General features: G+C 53.8%; 5 protein-coding genes across 5 annotated transcripts; 1 reads left to right on the plus strand and 4 right to left on the minus strand.

The window, feature by feature from the left end:
- Positions 1 to 1,255: 1,255 nt before the first annotated feature.
- QC764_211030 (uncharacterized protein) lies at positions 1,256 to 5,062 on the minus strand (the record flags this gene model as incomplete). The annotated part of the gene is made up of 5 exons (XM_062944808.1): positions 4,371 to 5,062; positions 3,601 to 3,965; positions 1,863 to 3,528; positions 1,606 to 1,763; positions 1,256 to 1,423 (listed from the first exon to the last, which is right to left on the minus strand). The coding sequence occupies exons 1-5, from the start codon at positions 4,618 to 4,620 to the stop codon at positions 1,256 to 1,258; spliced, it is 2,607 nt and encodes an 868-aa protein (XP_062803677.1). The 5' UTR covers positions 4,621 to 5,062.
- Positions 5,063 to 5,148: 86 nt separating this feature from the next.
- FCF1 (rRNA-processing protein fcf1) lies at positions 5,149 to 6,977 on the minus strand. The gene is made up of 5 exons (XM_062944809.1): positions 6,433 to 6,977; positions 6,241 to 6,371; positions 5,898 to 6,179; positions 5,793 to 5,838; positions 5,149 to 5,741 (listed from the first exon to the last, which is right to left on the minus strand). The coding sequence occupies exons 1-5, from the start codon at positions 6,437 to 6,439 to the stop codon at positions 5,629 to 5,631; spliced, it is 579 nt and encodes a 192-aa protein (XP_062803678.1). The 5' UTR covers positions 6,440 to 6,977; the 3' UTR covers positions 5,149 to 5,628.
- Positions 6,978 to 7,481: 504 nt separating this feature from the next.
- QC764_211050 (uncharacterized protein) lies at positions 7,482 to 8,651 on the plus strand (the record flags this gene model as incomplete). The annotated part of the gene is made up of 1 exon (XM_062944810.1): positions 7,482 to 8,651. The coding sequence occupies one exon, from the start codon at positions 7,482 to 7,484 to the stop codon at positions 8,649 to 8,651; it is 1,170 nt and encodes a 389-aa protein (XP_062803679.1).
- Positions 8,652 to 9,662: 1,011 nt separating this feature from the next.
- On the minus strand, positions 9,663 to 14,097 carry YOR1 (ATP-binding cassette transporter yor1; the record flags this gene model as incomplete). The annotated part of the gene is given in 2 exon segments (XM_062944811.1): positions 9,663 to 10,098; positions 10,115 to 14,097. The coding sequence occupies 2 exon segments, from the start codon at positions 14,095 to 14,097 to the stop codon at positions 9,663 to 9,665; spliced, it is 4,419 nt and encodes a 1,472-aa protein (XP_062803680.1).
- Positions 14,098 to 15,461: 1,364 nt separating this feature from the next.
- Positions 15,462 to 17,373, minus strand: QC764_211070 (uncharacterized protein; the record flags this gene model as incomplete). The annotated part of the gene is given in 6 exon segments (XM_062944812.1): positions 15,462 to 16,252; positions 16,265 to 16,459; positions 16,472 to 16,651; positions 16,682 to 16,881; positions 16,909 to 16,996; positions 17,052 to 17,373. The coding sequence occupies 6 exon segments, from the start codon at positions 17,371 to 17,373 to the stop codon at positions 15,462 to 15,464; spliced, it is 1,776 nt and encodes a 591-aa protein (XP_062803681.1).
- Between the last annotated feature and the right edge of the window lie 339 nt (positions 17,374 to 17,712).

The raw sequence follows: 17,712 nt of genomic DNA on the forward strand, positions 1-17,712 counted from the left end.
CTGACTCCATTTTCCACACCTTGGAAAACTTTTTTTGCTTTCGTCAAAGCCTCACTCCATCGATTTGACGGCCATCTGGGCATCCGCCGGCCTGGCAGGCTCCAGTTTCCGCTGCAGCTAGAGGTTACTGTTACCTGATGACCTTCCTATTCAGACCCCAAAAAGGCATTTCCTTAGCAATACATCTTGGCGCTCCCGGCGGTCGGCGCGCCTGCGAAAGTGCGAACGATAGAGATAGGGAGGCTGGAAAATCCCGACATCATCAACGAAGGGAAAAGCCCGTGCCGCACGAGCAATCATCCGAACTGCTGGTTGGACACATTGGACCTCTCTCTCCTCCACTTCGATTCATCCAATATCTAGCAGCCCCCCAAGAGTCTTCCATTCCATTGGCGTCCGCTTGTTGTTCCACGAAATGCTGGCTCTTGTCTCTCGGTGTCGGGTTTGTTCGATATCCATCCTCCCCATGGAGCAGCTGGGGGTGTGATCCAAAACCGTGCGGTGTGATGGGTTGGAATGGTGGTGTTGTTTTGTGAGCATGTTCGGTTCGTTGAACGTCAAGAAAGGCTCGAATCCGGGCGCGGCCTTCCTTTTCAATTACGTACAATATGCGCCGCTAAGGCCGGTCTAGGGCAAGCAACAAGCACAGCACCATCCAGTGCACCTTGCGTCCAGGTATATACAGTTGGGTTTGTGTGCCACAGGGCCGCTGGCAAAGTCTGATATCTCCGCGGAAAATCAGATGGTTGTTGCAATTGCAATTCACTTTTACCAAACAGGTGTTACACCAACCACTCACACACCACTTACATCATCGCAGGGGTCCGTGGTTCGGCTGACCTCTTCCAGAAACTGGGACACGGTCCGACGACTGGCGTCTTTTGGCCCCTTGTGGGAGCGAGCCCTGCCGAGCCTGGGCAGTGATGAGATTGGAAGCTGTCAACCCTCTTTTTTTCCCCGCAAGGAGGGGCACCGAAATCGCGGGGAAGATCAGAAAACCTCTGCGGATAGCGTCCCTGGAAGTGCCTGGGCATCGAAGGGGCCATCACCGGGCCAAGGACTTCCGGAAGCTGGCGGTGAGCTCCGCATTCGGCACATCCCCAAGGCACGCACAGCAACATGGCTCCACAACGCTTTGTGGGTGTCGAACTCTCTGGTCCAGAGTCCAGACTCGATAAAGTACTACAACACACGCTGTGTCACGCGAGCAGCATGGCTCTGAGGACGGTTGATGAGTTGGGTCAAGACATTCTGATCAACATTCATACCCTTCCTCCTGCTCTCTCCAGTCAAACGGGCTGCCGTGAAAGCCCATGGTGGTCATCAACTGAACATCGTCCAACAAGGGACCCTCTGGTATCCAGTCCTCCACCGTCTGCTGATGCACGTTATTTTCACCACGGATGGCGCTATCAAATGTGTCCTAGCACAAAGTATGGATTTGTCAGTTGTCGTGGATCACTGACTCGGAAAAACGGCCAGACTCTGGGGAGCTGAGTAGTGAAGAGAGAACGGGGAGAGAGAGAGGGAGGGAGGGAGAGAGAGAGAGAGAGAGAGAGAGTGTGTGTGTGTGTGTTTGTGTGTGTGTGTTGTTATTGCACATACCCAGCCCATTTGGTCCATCCCCATACTGCCCAGGTCGAGCCATCGAGTATCGATTGATGATGCGGGCATGAGATCTTGCCGCGTCAGGGGCTGCTGCACATCCTCCATCATGTGGTGCTGCTGCTCCTCTGGACCAAGCTCGGAATCCCAGTGTTCATCTACGTTGCGCGCACGCGGTCGAAAACGTGTCAGCCACTCACTCTTCTGGCTGGGAATGTGTGTAAAATGGGGATTGGAAGGACGGATATATAACATACCGGTCACAGAGAGGCTGCCGACGGACAAGGGCTCATGGCTTTGCGATGTGTTAAGCCAAGAGTCCTCGTCTCGCACGTACGCCTGATGTTCCGGGTGGTGCTGGTCAGGTGCGAGCTGTTTGCCTTTGTTCTGCTGCTTCTTCAGTTCAATCTTCTTCAGCATCGTGGCGAGCATGTCAGTCGCCTTCCGGAAGACGCCGTCAGCTTCCGAGATGGTTTCCCATATCTGATGGGACCTCTCTAACATCTTTTGGAGTTGCTCCTCGTTCGAGAAGGCTGACAAGGCCGGGTCTAGACTTGGCCAGCAGCTGCTCTCCTGGTGGTCGTGTCTCCCAGACTCTGGCTCGTGCTGAAGGACAAGGTAGACGACCATGGCGGCGAGGAGAAAGTCGTGGATGGCCAGCGCGCTGATGTACCAGCCTGTTGCCCTCAGTGCGCCGCCGGGCAGCGTGGCCAGGTGCATGAGGTTTTGGTGGTCCAGGAGGCTGATGGCGGCTTCGAGGCAGATTCTCCGGGAATAAGCATGCTCGGGCTTGGGGACGGGCTCGATGAGGTATCGACGGTGCAGCACGCAACGACTCTTGTTGTACAGGGATATCAAACCGAACTGCTGGTTGACCAGAACCGGGGAGATGGGCTCGCCATCATAATCCTGTGGTGGCACGATTCTCTTCATGAAAGGGGGCACCTGGCTCCATATTTCGTCGAGTCGCATGTCGAGCTCCTGGACCTCGGCGTAGGTGGGTCGGGTGAGGGAGTTGGCTTGGCGGGCGACGAGACCGAAGACTTGACAGATGGAGGATTTCCAGATCGGGTATGTCAGCATGGTGTACTCGGTGTCGGGCCGGGCGGGGGGTAGCTGATGGCAGTCTTTGTCCAGGTCGTCATCGAAGAGGTTTCTGGGCGGGGCTGTGTCGCTCTCGATGCTGTATACCATGCTTGGGAGGCCCATGTGGAAAGAGACGAGGTGGTCGAATTGGCAGGCTACATGCCATAGCCTTCGCCTCATTTCTCCATCAAAGGGGGGGATGTTGGGGAGCTTGTCGGGGTCGCGGTGGAGGCCCATTCTCAGCATGAGTCTGATGCAGACTGATATCAACAGGTAACAGGTCATCTGGGAGGTTCGGTTGATGAGAAATTCAGACTCGATGTACAAGAGAAAAGGTTGTATTGTTGACGGTCCGGGAGACGAGAACTTGCCTGCCACCAGGGCCCAAAGGGCGGCGGCACGATACCCTCGGAATCGCTCCATCGGGGGAACGTCCGAGTCGCCCGCCAGTTCCTGGGGGGCGGTGAACATGGAGAACGACGTTCCCTGTGCAATGATTACGAACAACAACGCCAGCCATTGCAGAGACGCCTTGTTCGGATCTTGCCAAAACACAGCACAATCTTTGGCAAAGGTCGGCTGGTGGACGCAGTGGTGGGTCGGGCTGGCGGCATCGAAATAACGCCGTGTCAGCCTTTCGACCACCGGTTGAGGGGGGAGCATATCGATGAGATCCTGCTTGCAGGTCGGGACGGTGTGAGACAACAGCAGCAAGCCAGGTGAGTGCGCGTCGTCGGAAGAGCCGAACCCTGCCGCCGCGTCAGGGTCGAGGCCTGCTTCCCCGGTGTCTGCCTCCCCATCATCGTCGTCGTCGAAGTAACTCTTCAGGTCCTCGATCTATTTTATCACCCCTTTTATCAGCAATCCACCCACACCTCTCTCCTGGTCAAACCGTAGGAGAACACTCACATCCTCGAGCATAGCCATGAAATGCGTCGCCCCTACATACGTAGCACTCCCCTTGCCGCTCTTTCCCAGCACGACCTGCCCAACAGGGACCGCGGCTGCTCTTTCATCAGGGCTTTCCTCGTTTTCATCGTCGTGCTCGTCGGTTTGATACTGGCCGGTGGCTGAAGAAGAGGATGTAAGCGCCGGGATGGGACCACGGATGTTGGGGTTGTTGGTGTGCATCATGCCCCTGACCATGGACTCTAGCCTTTTCAGGCGGGCAGCCATGGACCGCTCGGGGCGGGCTTTTTCTGGTTTTGGGGCGTAGATACAGAGGTCTTCACGGGCTTTTTTGAGGCAGTTTTTGCAGGGTTGTTGGCGGTCGCCTGGGTGATTGATGTCAGTTGGGTTGACAACTGCAGCAGCGACAATGGGCGCAATCGATCGAGGCGGGCAGGTAAGGGAAAAGGGAGCAGTAGAGTAACCCCAGTGGCCATGCTTTGATCGTCTGACATGAGAAGGTTGCTGTTCGGGCTGTGGGGAAAGAAAGTTTGAAGTAGACAGGTCAACAAGTAACGTTGAAATCGTGATGTCTGATTTAGGGTAGGTGTCTTGAGAGAGGTAGGCAGGTGTGATATAATACAGTAAATGGTGTGAAACATAGAACTTGTGTGGCTAGATACCCTATCAAGGGTTGGAGATCAAGCCATGATGAAGATATATCTCACAGTAGAAAGCGAAAAGAACTAGATACAATGAAAGAAATGAATGAATGAGTGAACAATACATACATTTTTGCTTACTGGTCCTACAAGGACCACAAGATAGCAGGACCCTAGTCCGTTTCTGAGCTTGAGTGGGCGGAAGCTGACAGCTACTGTTGATAGGTAGTTGCGGCCGACTAGAAGCTGCGGCTCCCTTAGGTAATAGATGATGAAGGTTTCTCGGGGGGTTCGTTGGCTTCGGGTTGACATGAATGTTGCTGCTACCGCTGCCGGTGCTGTACCCGCGCTGGGGAGCTTGTGGGGGCCGGGAGGACATGATGCCTCCTTGAGGTGTGGTGATCCAACCTGTCGGTAACGGTTTTGATCTTGTGTCCGTTTCTGGAGTCGGGCTGTATAGACGAGGCACTTGAGGATTCAATATCTGGCGACTCGGATCGGGTTTATCGTTGTTGTAGGTTGTATATAAGCGAGGCTCGGAGATAAGGGGTTTGGCTGTGGTGCTTTATTCCGGTTTGTCTTGGGTTGATCTTTGCTCTTGATCTTGGGAAGCTCGGTAGGTGAGAGTTGGAGAAGGGATTACTCAGCGGTATGCGCCCAAGGAGAGTTTAGCAGTGGGATTGATGTGATGTGGTGGCTGGAATACTGTTCTTAGCATAAGATTCAGGTTGTCGATTTGGAATAGTCGTGGTTTACTGAATATGATGCTGCAATCACGACTATGATCTTGATGTGCAAAGCTCTTTTTCTGTCGGTAGGAACTTAGTCTCCCTGCCGACAGCACTGGTATTCCCCTCTTCTCGGCAAGGGCCTTTGTCGAGCGCCTACTGTGTGGTAGGATCGCATTTACAACCAACATGCATTGGACCTACCCAACCATCGAGCACTATGGCCGAGGGTTGGTAATGTTTGGAAGGAGACATATCAATCATATCGTGAGGGGAAAAAAAAACCATATGTATTTGGGAATTTGTCTCGCTTTCTTCAGCCCCATTCCGATAATTACCATGCTGCCCATATGCATTTCCCTTTTTCCTGGCCCCAAACTCCAATAAAACAGAAGATATCAAGTCGGAAGAGGTCTGGGTATCCCTTGTAGCCATCCACTGCCCTCCAGCCATGCCCTTGATTTTCACAATATCCCTCGGCTGCCTTGGTATTGCTGTGCAGCCTTGGCTTGTGCCATAAAAGCGCCACTAGGCCCAGCCGCTGGTTCAGAGGTATCGCTGTTGAACAGATAGCAGACACATATTCCTCAACCATGCGCCACGACTTGGCCGACGCCTTATCTCGTAGTATGTGATAGACCCATTTAGAATCCTCCCGCTCACGTAGCCGGAGCACCAGGGAGTCTCTCGATGGCATATTTGCCCTTTTGGACGCCCAGAATGGGCACACCTGGGATCTTGCGGAGCCTTCGCTTGAGATCACGATCGTTGGCTGCTCTCTGTCAGTAAAAGCTCACCGAGAAAAAAAAAGGGGGTTACCTACTGGCAACGATGTAGATACGGTTCTTCTGGACGCGGTCGACGATGCACTAGGCAGAGTTAATTAAATCAAGACACCGAAGAGAAGACGAATATTGGGAATTCTTACATCATCTGCATAGGTTCCCTTGTGGTCGCAGGTGAGCCTCGTCCACCTCTCGTCACGAGCAATCATCAAGGCCATGCGGTACTTGGGGCCCAGCTTCTCGAGTTCCGCCATGACGCAGTCTGTGATGATGATATTGACCGAGGCATACAGGGCGTCCATGGCGGATTCTAGAAGTGGCAACTTCGCCTGGATGGATCTGCTCAGGAAATTGGTATCGACGATGATCTGGTATGGTGGAACAAGCGAGGTGTTGAACTCGAAGAACATGGACGATGGTGCTTGCTGCGTGATGGTTAGTTTTGTCCTGTTCAGTTTGTGAAGATTATGAGAGGACAAGACATACAGGGACCTCGCGAACTAGTTCCTTCTCCTTCTTCTTGATTTCCAACTTCTTCTTCTCGGCCTCTGTTTTCCTCCTGTCATCGTTCTTGCCGATGACCCGCTTCATGCGGAACTCGCGAACTTTCTTTGCGACTGTTGTTATGTGGTTAGTGTCTGATGAGATGTGAAGGGTGAGTGGCGGACAGAAACTTACCACCCATATTGACGGTAAAGTCGCTGAATAATATTGGTATTGTCTGTGAGATGTTTCAAATCACTCGGTGAGTCTGAACTATCGGGTTGTTCGTTTGATGGTGACGGCTTCGTTTCATGTAAGTGAATGAGTTTGCTGATCTTGAATTTTTTGAGAGGCCTGGCACGGACCAAGTTCGTCCCAGTCCCAATTGCAGCATGGTGGCGTGGCCCCGGCGCGTTGCACAGCGGGCGCTGCGGCAATCCCAGACAGCTGGCAACCGACTGCCCGCCTCGAGCCCAGGCTGTCTTTAATTAAGGTTTGGCGGCGTCCAGGAACAGGAGGAGCGTCCTGAAATCATCTTGGCCCTGAAATGCAAGAACTGCAGGGCGCTCGCGATGCAGTAGTTAGGTGCGTCTGCACTCAATATGCAGGTATCCGTCTGCTTTCCACCATGAGATGGTTTGTGAAGGACAGTATCTTTCTGCAAATATCATAGAAATAATAGCCTGATGGGCTGAGACGCCGCAGCGTTGAGATTTGCTGGATCAGCGTGCCTGCGTTTGCCAAGACCAAGAGTGGTCCGGGGGAGACGAACGGGGAACATGGGAGGGGGGCTGACGGTTTTTACGGGGGGCCACCAACACGAGGAGGGTCTCCTTTTTCCCTACTGCTGGGCCTCCCTTTGTCTCTCCATCTATCTGTGCTATTACCTAGCCCTCGCTCGTGTCGCTACACTACACTACATACATCAATTTACATTCTTGCCGTCGGCCGTTGACACGCGCGTCGCATCCCCTCGTTACCCATTTGTTTTGAGATAATTTTCCGCCGTGTGTCTCTCGGCCTGCCTGGAACTTGCTTCCGTCACCACTGAGACCTGGGCAACGCAGACTCAGCCCCGTCCCTCCACAACCACCCACTCGGAGTCGATCCCTTCGTTGGTGGCTGCAGGCCTTGTCCGACAACAAAGTCCTCTTCTCCAGGTTGAACCCCGCCAGATACTCATTGCGACCTTGAATACTGGAACAGTTATCGTTCACGAGGGCCTCGACGACACATCTGCCGCAATGCGGACATCATCACCACTGTCGCTGAGGCGCGCGCTTCTGCTGACGTCCTTCTTCGCTGCCGGAGTCTACGCCCAACAAAACAACAACGACGACGAAGACGAAGCACAGACATCGCAAACACAAAACACACAGCCAACGCCCACAAACAACCGGCCATCGACCTCCTCCGCGAATGCGCAAACGAGCCAAACCTCTTCTCCCACCAACGCTCCTCCCCCGCTGTCTTCCAGCACCCAATCCGAAGAAACACTCCCTTCCCTCCCTCAACCGACCGCCGACTTGACCCTCACCGATCTCCCGACCCTCTCCTCCCGTCCCGACCTCAGCATCCCGACTTACCCCCCTCCCGCCATCCCGCCCACCCACAATGCTCCCTTCATGAACCACTCGACCCTCCCAGACGGCACCGTATTTATCGCCGTCGGCGCCATCCTGGCCGCCTTTGGCCTCGCCGTCCTCCTCTGGCGCGGCATCCTCGTCTGCCTCCTCCACCGCAGCGTAGAACGCGCGGCCATGGCCCAGCACGCAGCAAACGACAAGTCGGCCGCCTCCTTCCCGGCTCCCCCGGCCCAATTCTACAAGTACCTCGAGCGGGAATCCAACGCCTCTCTTCCTGTTGCTGGCGCCAACTCGGGAACCAACAGCGGGATCGGCACCCGGCGCACCCACCGCGGTCCTACCCCCTCGGCCACTCCCTCGCAAACAAACCTGTTTTTTTCACCTACGGCCGGCCACGGAGCGGCAATGGGTGGCGGCGGTGCCGGAGCGAGCTCCTCAAACCGCGACTCGAGGTTTTTACCCTCTGGGTTTTATGCCTCAGCATCACCCAACCCTGGTGGTGCGGGTGCGGTAGGTGGTGGTGGTGGTGGTGGTCATCAGCATGGAAACTCTATTAGTCTGTCTACCCTGCGACCGGCATCACGAGGAAGGGGGCAGATGATGGGGCCTAGTCCGCCCGAGTCCCCGTCTATCGATCCGAGAATGGGAGGGGGATTTAGCTCGAGCTCGCTGAACTTGAACAGGCCGCCTAGCGCGGGGGCGAGGGCGCCGAGTGCGTATTTGGATGACTTGTTGGATGATCAGCCGGGGTTGTTTCCTCCTGCTGGGGGGCAGCCTGGGCAGCAGGGGGGTGGGTATAATGGGGGGCAGCAGAGGGGGAGGTTTTAGGTTCTTTTTTTTGTCGTAGGGTTTCTATTCTGGGTTTGGGGAGATGGGGGTGGTTTAAAATGTTTATTTCTGGGGTTGTTGTGTAGTAGTAGTATGGACTTTTTTTTAAAAAATTGTTTAGGGATGGCGGGGGGGTTGGTGGTTTACCTTTTTGGGGCGAGTGGCATAGCAACCTTTTTTTTTTTTTTTTTTTCCTCTCTTCTTCTTTTATGGAAATTGTAGGAGGGTGGGTGCCTGAGGGTGGTGTATTTTTTATTTTTTTTGTTTATTACTATTGGAGCATCCAGTTTATTGTTTTTGGCGGTTTGGGTCAGAGAGAAGAGACCTTTTTTTTTCTTTCTTCTGTGTCTTTGCTGAGGTGTGGTGGTGTGCTGTGTTAGTGTTGTGGACGATGAAGTTATCAGAATATTGGGGGGGTTATGGTTGCGACCTTGGTTGGATTTTTTTTCTTTGTTGTATGTTGTTGTGTGGTGTTTTCATTTGTCCTGGAGTGAGCGGTGTTTATGTCTTTTGTTCTTATGTGGGGAAAAAAAAGGGCTGTAAATATTCCCCTGATAGTTGAATCACAGGACCATACCAGACACACTTCATCTTTCCACTATCCCAACTTACACCAGGACCTGCCAGCCTCGTTTACCATCTCACACAATTTTTTTTTAAAAAAAGCTGGACGGATACTTGCAGTGACACTTGCACAAAACCCGGACTCTTACATATGTACAGGACAAGTACCGGACATACATGCAGCAGACAGGCAGATAGGGACATGGATCAGACGTAGTACACACAAACCGTCCTTTTCCACTCCCCGGACTTTGCCGAGCAGCTTCTCGGATGGTATTTCTGCTGTCGTGACACAACGACTGGACATATTACTCCGGTTACAGCCACTCGTCAACATCCAAGCCACCCAAGTCTCCAAAACAAATATCGAAGCATCGCTGAATTTTTACACATTACTACTATCCACAATCGTATACCACCACCGCCACATGTTTCCCTTTCCGCTGTTTACTGCTGCCCACTACCCAGTATATCCTCCCCCCTAATCCCGCTCCGCTCGCACATTCCCCTGAAAATCCCCCCTTCCACCTCCCACAACCCCCTCGGCGTCCCAATCTCCGCTATCCTTCCCTTGTCCATCACCACAATCCTGTCATAACCGATAATCGTCCTCAACCGGTGCGCTATACACAACAACGTCTTCCCCTTGAACCCCTTTGCCATCGTAGCCTGGATCTTGTCGTCTGTTTCCATGTCCACTGACGAGGTGGCCTCGTCGCAGACAATGATCTGCGAACCGCGGACCAGTGCCCTAGCCAGAGCCATCAACTGGCGTTGCCCAAGACTAAAGTTGAGACCGTCTTCTTCGACCGTGCTGTCGAGGTGGATTTTGGAAGACGAGGAATTATTCTCCCCCCGGTTGGCGGATGCTTCAGGTGAGGAAGGGGAAGGGAAGGGAAGGGGAAGGGGAAGGGGTGTCAGACACCAAATCGGCTTGACGCAAGGCACCCCAGAGTTCAAGGTCCGAGTGCTCGCCAAAGGGGTCGAGGTTGGACCTGACTGTGCCCCGGAAGAGGGTCGGGTCTTGGGGGATGATTGCCAGCCGGGAGCGGAGGTCGTGGAGGCCAACGGTGGAAATGTCAACCCCGTCAATGGTTATTTTTCCAGACGAGATCTCGACAAGGCGGAAGAGGGTGGACATAATGGATGATTTGCCTGCCCCTGTCCGCCCGACGATACCGATGCGCTCGCCGCCTTTGATGTGCATTGATAAGCCCTGCAGGACAAGAGGGAGACCCTCGCGGTAGCGCATGTGAACATCGTCAAAGACGATCTCGCCGTTTTGGGGCCATTCTTTGGGGAGTTCGATGGTCTTGAGGGGCGCTTCCTCGTCGAGCTCGGTACCGTAGTACAACAGGCGCTCGACCGCATTCATGCCGTTCTCGACTTCGGCGAGCTGGCGGACGGTGAATTGAATCATGCCTGCAATGCCGAGGATGTAGGACAGGACCAAACCGCCGATGGAAGGGGGCACGGAGAAGCGGGATGTGACGACCAAGATGCCCGTTGTAAAGACGAGAAGGTTGCCGATTTGATCGAGCCGGATTGACAACCACCGCTGGTTGGAATAGGTCAAGAAGTAGGCCGAGTCCATGTCGTCAATGGCTTGACGCAAGTCGACAATGAACCTCTCTTTGAGACCGTAGGCGCGGATGCTGGCCACCCCGGAAAGACCTTCGCCAAACTTGGCAAAGACGTTGGACCGAAGGATAGACTCCAAACGCTTGACTTCTCTCGCCGAGGCTCGGTAGTAAGATGTAGCAAACAGGAAGAGAATAAACAACGGAACAAGGGCGATGACAAAGTAGTAAAAGAAGGCGATGATGAGACAAAACACCGAAATGATGGAGCCTATGCTGAAGAAGTACATGCGCATGGCATCAGTCAAGTTGTTGTCCATGACATCAACGTCTCTGCTGAATCGGTTGGTGATGCGGCCCAGGGGAGTAGTATCGAAGAAGGACATGGGCGCGCGCAGGACCCTGGTGATGGCGTTCTGGAGCATGACCTTGCTGGCCGTCGTTCCAAAGATGGATAGGGACACCATGAAGGCGAACATGAGCAGAGCCTGGACGGCACCCAGACCGGCATAGACACCAATGTATTGCCCTGTTGAGAGACTCCACTTGTCTGCTGTCCACCACGAGAGCCACAGACTGGTGACAATGTTGGCGCCCTGAGAGATAATCAGGAGGAAGAGAACGATATAGAGGTTGAAGATGGTGCCGGAAGCCTTGATGTAAGACGTGTACACCGACCACGGCACGCTGGCCACCGCTCGCTCTTCGGCTTGCATGAGCGCCTTGCCCTTCTTCTTTTTCTTCTGTCCACTGTCCCCGGGAACTGTTGCAGCAGCGCCATCCTCCTTCTTCTCTTCAACGGCCGTGGTCTCCATCAACGTCCGGAAACCCTCCGAATTTTCCATGAGGTTTTTGAACGTGTCAACAGCCTGAATCTTGCCGGCCTCCATCCAGATGATTCTGTCGCAGCGGTTCAACACCCAGAGCTGATGTGTGGCCAAGATTCTGCACTTGTCCTTGAGAAGCCCACAGATGGCATTGTCGAAAATGTGTCTTCCAACATGAGCATCAACCGCGCTTAACGGATCGTCCATCAGAACGATGTCAGCGTTGAAGTAGATGGCGCGAGCAATGTTCAACCGTTGCTTTTGCCCGCCCGAGATTGTGATGCCTCTCTCGCCAATCTCAGTCAAGTCGTTGTTAGGCAGCATATCCAAATCCGGCTGCAGAGCACAAGCCTTGATGACATCAGAATACCACCCCTTGTCCATTTCTTTGCCGAACAGAATGTTCTCCTTGACCGTGGTATTTTGAATCCAAGCATACTGGGGGCAGAAAGCTCTGGACGCTCCCAAGACGACCTCACCGCTCGTCTTACGCATGTCGCCAGCCAACGCAGCAAGCAGAGATGTTTTGCCACTGCCAACAGTACCAATAACAGCGACGAGCTCATTCCGGCCAACCTCGAAGTTGAGATCTTGAAGTTTGAAGGGCTCCCGCTCTTCCACTAGAGTGCTCGCATCCTCGCTAGCATCTCCAGGCGTGGGCTTGGACTTGCTCTTGATGTTTGTCCCGACAGTCCCATCGCTATCCTGGGTAGGTGTCCTTTCCCATGTGAAAGAAGCATCATGCATCTCAACCGCATTCTTGATCTCCGGGTCAAACTTGGCCTCCTCTTCCCGCTCTTCGGCCAGCACAAACTCCTGAATACGAGAAATCGACGACCAAGCATCCGTCACCTGGCCAATAACCATGGGCAACAGATTTAGTGGCATTCTCAGACCGTTGAACAGAGCCAACGACGAGAAGATTTCAGCAGGCGCCAGGTTGTGGTTGGTAAGCGAGTAGGTGATAAAGGCCAGCATGGAAGCAAAAATGGGCAGTGAAATGCTGATAGCCATGATGGCATTGCGAATCGAGAGAAGGACTTGAATGGCCGAGATCTCGCGGTTTCGAAAATCTCCCAGTCTCTGCAAAAACGAGCCCTCCCAGCCGAAGAACTTGACGAATCGAACCGACTGGAGGATTTCCTGCGTCAGACTGACTCTCTGGTCGGTAATTTTGTTGATGTCCTTTCTCCGCCTGAACAGACTCCTGATGGCCCTGGTGAGGATGGGCATACCAACAACCAGCAAGGCAAAACCAGCCAGGGCGCTGTAGGTGATGTTGACGAGAAGCAACGCAAGCGTGATAAGACACGACAAGGGAGCAGTCCAGATCATGTGGAACAAGCCACAGGCCTGATCAACCCTGTACGTGTCGACGCTCATGATGTTGATGATCCTGCCATTTCCCCAACCTTCCCCATTAGCCCCAGCATCCTGTCCCCCCTTTCCACCCCTCTTATCCTTCCCCCCCTGCTTCTTCGCCGCCACCGCAGCAGGAATATCTGGCAACCCAACCCCGCCCGCCTTCGCCCTCCCACTGACCACCATGCTCTTCTCATAGATCAGACTAATCAAGCTCGCCCTGGCCATCCCCCCGATAACCATGCCCCGGTAGATAAAATGGTTGATACAAAAACTCGACAACACCTGCATCCCCGTTACCCCAACAACCAACCCTATCCCCGCCGCCAAATTTGGCTCCGGAAAGTCCGGTACCCTATCCGCAAGCCAGGCGTCCTGCGCAAACTGGATGAGGTACCTCAGCGTGAACGGCGCCATGACCTGAAGGATAGTCGCCAACAGCTGGCACATGCCGCCCAGCCAAAACTCCCAGGCGAATGTCTCGTGCATAGCCCACAACAGAGGGTATTTATCCCCTCTTTTGACCCTTTTCTCAAACGACTCCTTCATCCGCTCCGTGAGCGGTTCGACAGACCGGTCAGGGTTGACTTTGTAGATGTCTGTCGGCTGAAGAGGGCGTTTATAACCCGTGGTCATGAGGGGGCCCATCCAGTGGAAGACGAGCTTGCTGAAGAAACCGGCCTTGTGCTCGGGAGAAACTACCCTCTCCTCCGGGATGGGCGGGATCTTGCCCCAGCGGAGGGGGTTAGGTTGCTTGTACCATGGCTTCTGAACTGGTAAAGGGGGGTTGGTGAAAACGGCCGAGTTCACGCTTGTGGCGTAGGATTTGATGCGGTTGAGCTCGTTTCGTTCCTTGTTGTTCTCGTGGTCGTCATCGCTGCCGTTGCCCGCACCGCCGGCGATGGTACCAACGGCTTCGATGCTATCATCGTCATCATCACCACGTCTGAGTTGACGGTCGGCGGTTTGTTTTTCCTCCTTGATTTTTTCTGACGACTCCAAGCTTGACCGTGAGTAGACCCGAGCAAGAGGGTCTGGTGGTGGAATGGTGTGTTCTTCTTCGACTTTTGGTGGAGGTGGTGACCTGGAGGGTGAAGGTGGTGAGCCTGCCATGGTTATGGCTGCCGTTGGCGGGCTCAGAAACGGGACGACTCAATGGCCGTCAGTAGTGGGATGGACCCTGCAGAAGTCACCGGTGCGAGTCGAAAAAGGTGACCTGTTAAAACTATTATAGGATTGTGACGGCGGTGTCAAAGAAGCACGCCACTGCATTAGCAGGATGCTAGCGTTTCGACAGTTGGGGGGTTACTGTGGAAATCCAACAGTCGTCGCGACCGAAATAGGCAGCTTGAGGGTTTGTTTGTTTGGAGAGGTCGAAAATATGACGATGACACTTGGAAGCTCGGGGAAGGGGGGGGGGGTTATCCACTCAATTATTGAACACGCCCAGGGCATTCATTCAAAAATAAATACGAGAGGGTGAGCAAAAAGTGTCCGGGCAGTAGAAATTGTAGGAGCAATAGGTAGAATAGAGAAATAGGTTGCCAAAACTGGCAAAAGGTTCGACCTCGTTGTTGTCGGAGAGTTACGAGTGCGAAGGGTAGGTAGTGTAGAAAATTGATTAGAAAGCAAAAACAGGGGCTTAAAGTTCCCTGCTCTTGGCCTTCCCCCAGCGTCTTTTCCCTCTTTTTTTTTTAGTTTTTTTTTTTATGTCCGTTCCATGTCCCGATTCCCGATTCTTTACGATGGAGGACAACAGCCAAACCAGAGTTGGATCGAGCTAGCGAAGAGCGGCAAGTCGCATATGACATGATGACCTGCGAAGACAGTCGGCACGCGGCAAGTCCCAAGCACCGACTTCCCCATTTGCCATGCTTTGCCGCGCATTAGTCTCCTTTTACTATCCCCTATGATTTTGTAATCGGGGATATCGGTGGCTTTTTCCATCCCCCTTGTTCTTGTGTCCACCGCCTATTCTTTTCCGCCTTTTCCATCACGTCAGCAGACAAAGGAGAACACGCGTTATGACCGCCGGGCATTGGGAAAGCTCTTATCTGAATAAATTGGCCATGTCAGTTTTATGGAAGGGCTTCAGTTGCACAGCAGGCTATATAAGTCACTACACATGGGGCCGCCGGCATGCGGGCCTCGATAATGCAAGCGGCTTAGGTTGGAGTGATTGGACGAGTCGAGGACGAGCTGTTTCCGGGTGGGTAGCATCGGTACCGTGACGGCACCGGCAGTCGATGACTTATCCCCGGACATTGAGCACTATCCGATGGAAAATAGGACAGAGCTGCCAGCAATGTCTATAGTATACAGTTCCCTGTGTTACCTTTCCCTTTAGAGACCAAGACTGCGATGTTATGTCACTCATAAAGTACAATTTGTTCTAGAAGACTTGGCATTTTCTTGCCAGATTTAGTCCAAGACAACCCCAACGTCACACAACCAAAGACATGAAAGACTCAGATATGTCAAAAAGATAGAAAAGCCAACTGCCAATCCTCCCTCAACCTCTTCTTCTCTCTCCTCTCCACCCTCTCCTGCGCCCTCCTCTTTCTTCTCGAAGCCCCCCTATCCTCCATAAACCTCCCATACCTCCACTCCAACCACTTTCTCAAGAAGATCTCGAAATCTGTCTTGGTCAGCCTCCCCTCCCACGTCAAGCCCTGCAATCTACACCCCGCCCCCGTCCCCCTAAACTCCCTCACCAACCGTGTCGGCACCTTCCCATACCTCCCCCACCAAGTATGAGCCGTCTCAACCTGCGTCCCAAACTCCCCAAAAACAACCTTATCCCTGAACAGCTTCGACACCCCCTTCCTCTGCCCCTTTAGCTTCCACTCCTTCTTCTTCATACTCCCATACTCTTTCCCATTCAACTTATCCCACTTCACATTCTTCATCCCCTCCCACTCTTTTTTCCACTGCTCCCTCTCCTTCCTATCCTTACCCACTGTTCCCAACCCCAACCCCTCCCTCCACGCCCTCACCACCGCCTCAGTCTCTTTCTGTCCAAAAACCCCCATCTGCATCAACTCCTTAACAGCTTTATAAAACCCCTTGTTATCATTAAACACCTCCCCCAACCCCAACCTCCTCCTATTCTTCTCCCTCTCCAGATCAGGAATCACATTCCCATTCTCGTCATACCTCACCGCAGGCAACTCACTCTCCCTAACCGCCTTTCGCATCCCCTCCTCCGCCCACACCTTCTTCTTCCTCGCCCCATCATCCCCACCCGGCCCACCACCACCACCACCACCACCGCCATCACCACCACCATCAAAACTAGCATCCGATTCATCGCTCGTATCCATCTCCATCACATCAGCAGGCGGGTCCAACCCGTCCGGCTCCGTCGCTGCCCGCCGCGCAGAATGAGCCACATACCCCGTCCAATACAGATCCGACTCCGCAGTGGGAGTAGCCCCCGTTGCTCTCCCCCCAGCAGCAGCAGCAGCAGCAGCAGCAGCAGCAGCAACAACAACACCACCGGTTCGGGTGAATGCATTAACCCCCCCTCCGACACCAACACCAGGAAGAGCAGCAGCAGCAACATCACCCCCAGGACCAAGGTTAGACCCAGCAACACTAACCACATTCTTCTTCCTCGCCCCCCCAAGAGTAACAGGCGTCACCAGCCCCCCCGCGCCACCACGACCAGGTGTGCTTTGCCTTGGTGTGTTTCCCCCAGGTGTTCTCCCAGGCGGGGTTTTGGGCGGTTCGGGAGTCTTCCTCCCCGGTGGTGGTGGTGGTTGCGGTGGTGGTGTCTTGGGACCGGTAACACTCCCAACAACACTAGGCGTGGGCGTCTTCCTCCCCCCCGAAGCAGCACTAGGCGTCTTCCCCCTCCCGCCGCCACTGTTGTCAGGACTAACGTCTGTGTTCGGGCTCGAAACAACAACCGGCTGGGCAGGGCTCTGATCAACCTCCTCTTCTGATCCCGAGTGGGAAGGAGAAGACGAAAGAGATTCGTATACCGCCTCCGACTCCTCATCGCTGACTGCTGCATCGTCAATCTCACTGTCATCAACGACAAACTCGGGGGGTGGGAAGCCGACCTGTAGCGGTTTGCCGCTGCTGCTGCTGCTGACCAGCCGTACCAGTGTTTTGAGCAGCGCTCGCCGCCGCAGCAGCGGCAGCTTGAGCCCTCGTCTGAGCCCTGGTTACCCTTCTGGCCGGCTTCGCCATCACCGAGTCGTCGTCGTCGCTGCTAATAAAATCCCTGTACCCATACCCGACATTGCCCGCCTCCCGCTCCAGTTCCTCGTCGTATCCCCCCTCGACATAATACTCTCCGTTGCAGTACTCATCATCCTGTTGGTCACATGGTTGTTGGTTCTGCTGTTGCAGAGCCTGGCGCATCCATTGGAGAAAAGACATGGTAACAAGTAGTAGTAGTAGTAGCAAGGTGATTGATAGACCAGGACAGACAGAAGCCTCGAGCAGTTTAACTGAGAGAAAAAGTAGGCAGATAGTAAGCAAGTAGCAATGTCATTGGCTTTCTAATAATTCTTTTCGAGGTATTATACCCTGAACGCAGACGGCCAGACAAAAAGCCATTGATGGTCCGAGCGGCCATGCTCCAAAACTGCTTATTTCACATCACCCCTTTGTTCAACAACCAAAGCTCCAGCTCACAAGTGCGCTGATCTTAAAGTGCCCAAAGCTTAACGCCGGAATGGACAATGACAACAAGAGCACCATGTTGACCTTCTGCTC

This window comes from Podospora pseudoanserina, chromosome 2 (assembly GCF_035222485.1).
Source record: "Podospora pseudoanserina strain CBS 124.78 chromosome 2, whole genome shotgun sequence".
Classification (NCBI taxonomy): Eukaryota; Fungi; Ascomycota; class Sordariomycetes; order Sordariales; family Podosporaceae; genus Podospora; species Podospora pseudoanserina.

Coding starts and splice junctions, on each gene's coding strand:
- FCF1 (XM_062944809.1), bottom strand. Junction 6,180..6,240: donor AACTAGTTCGCGAGGTCCCT/GTATGTCTTGTC, acceptor ACCATCACGCAG/CAAGCACCATCGTCCATGTT. Junction 5,742..5,792: donor CCGTATCTACATCGTTGCCA/GTAGGTAACCCC, acceptor GACAGAGAGCAG/CCAACGATCGTGATCTCAAG.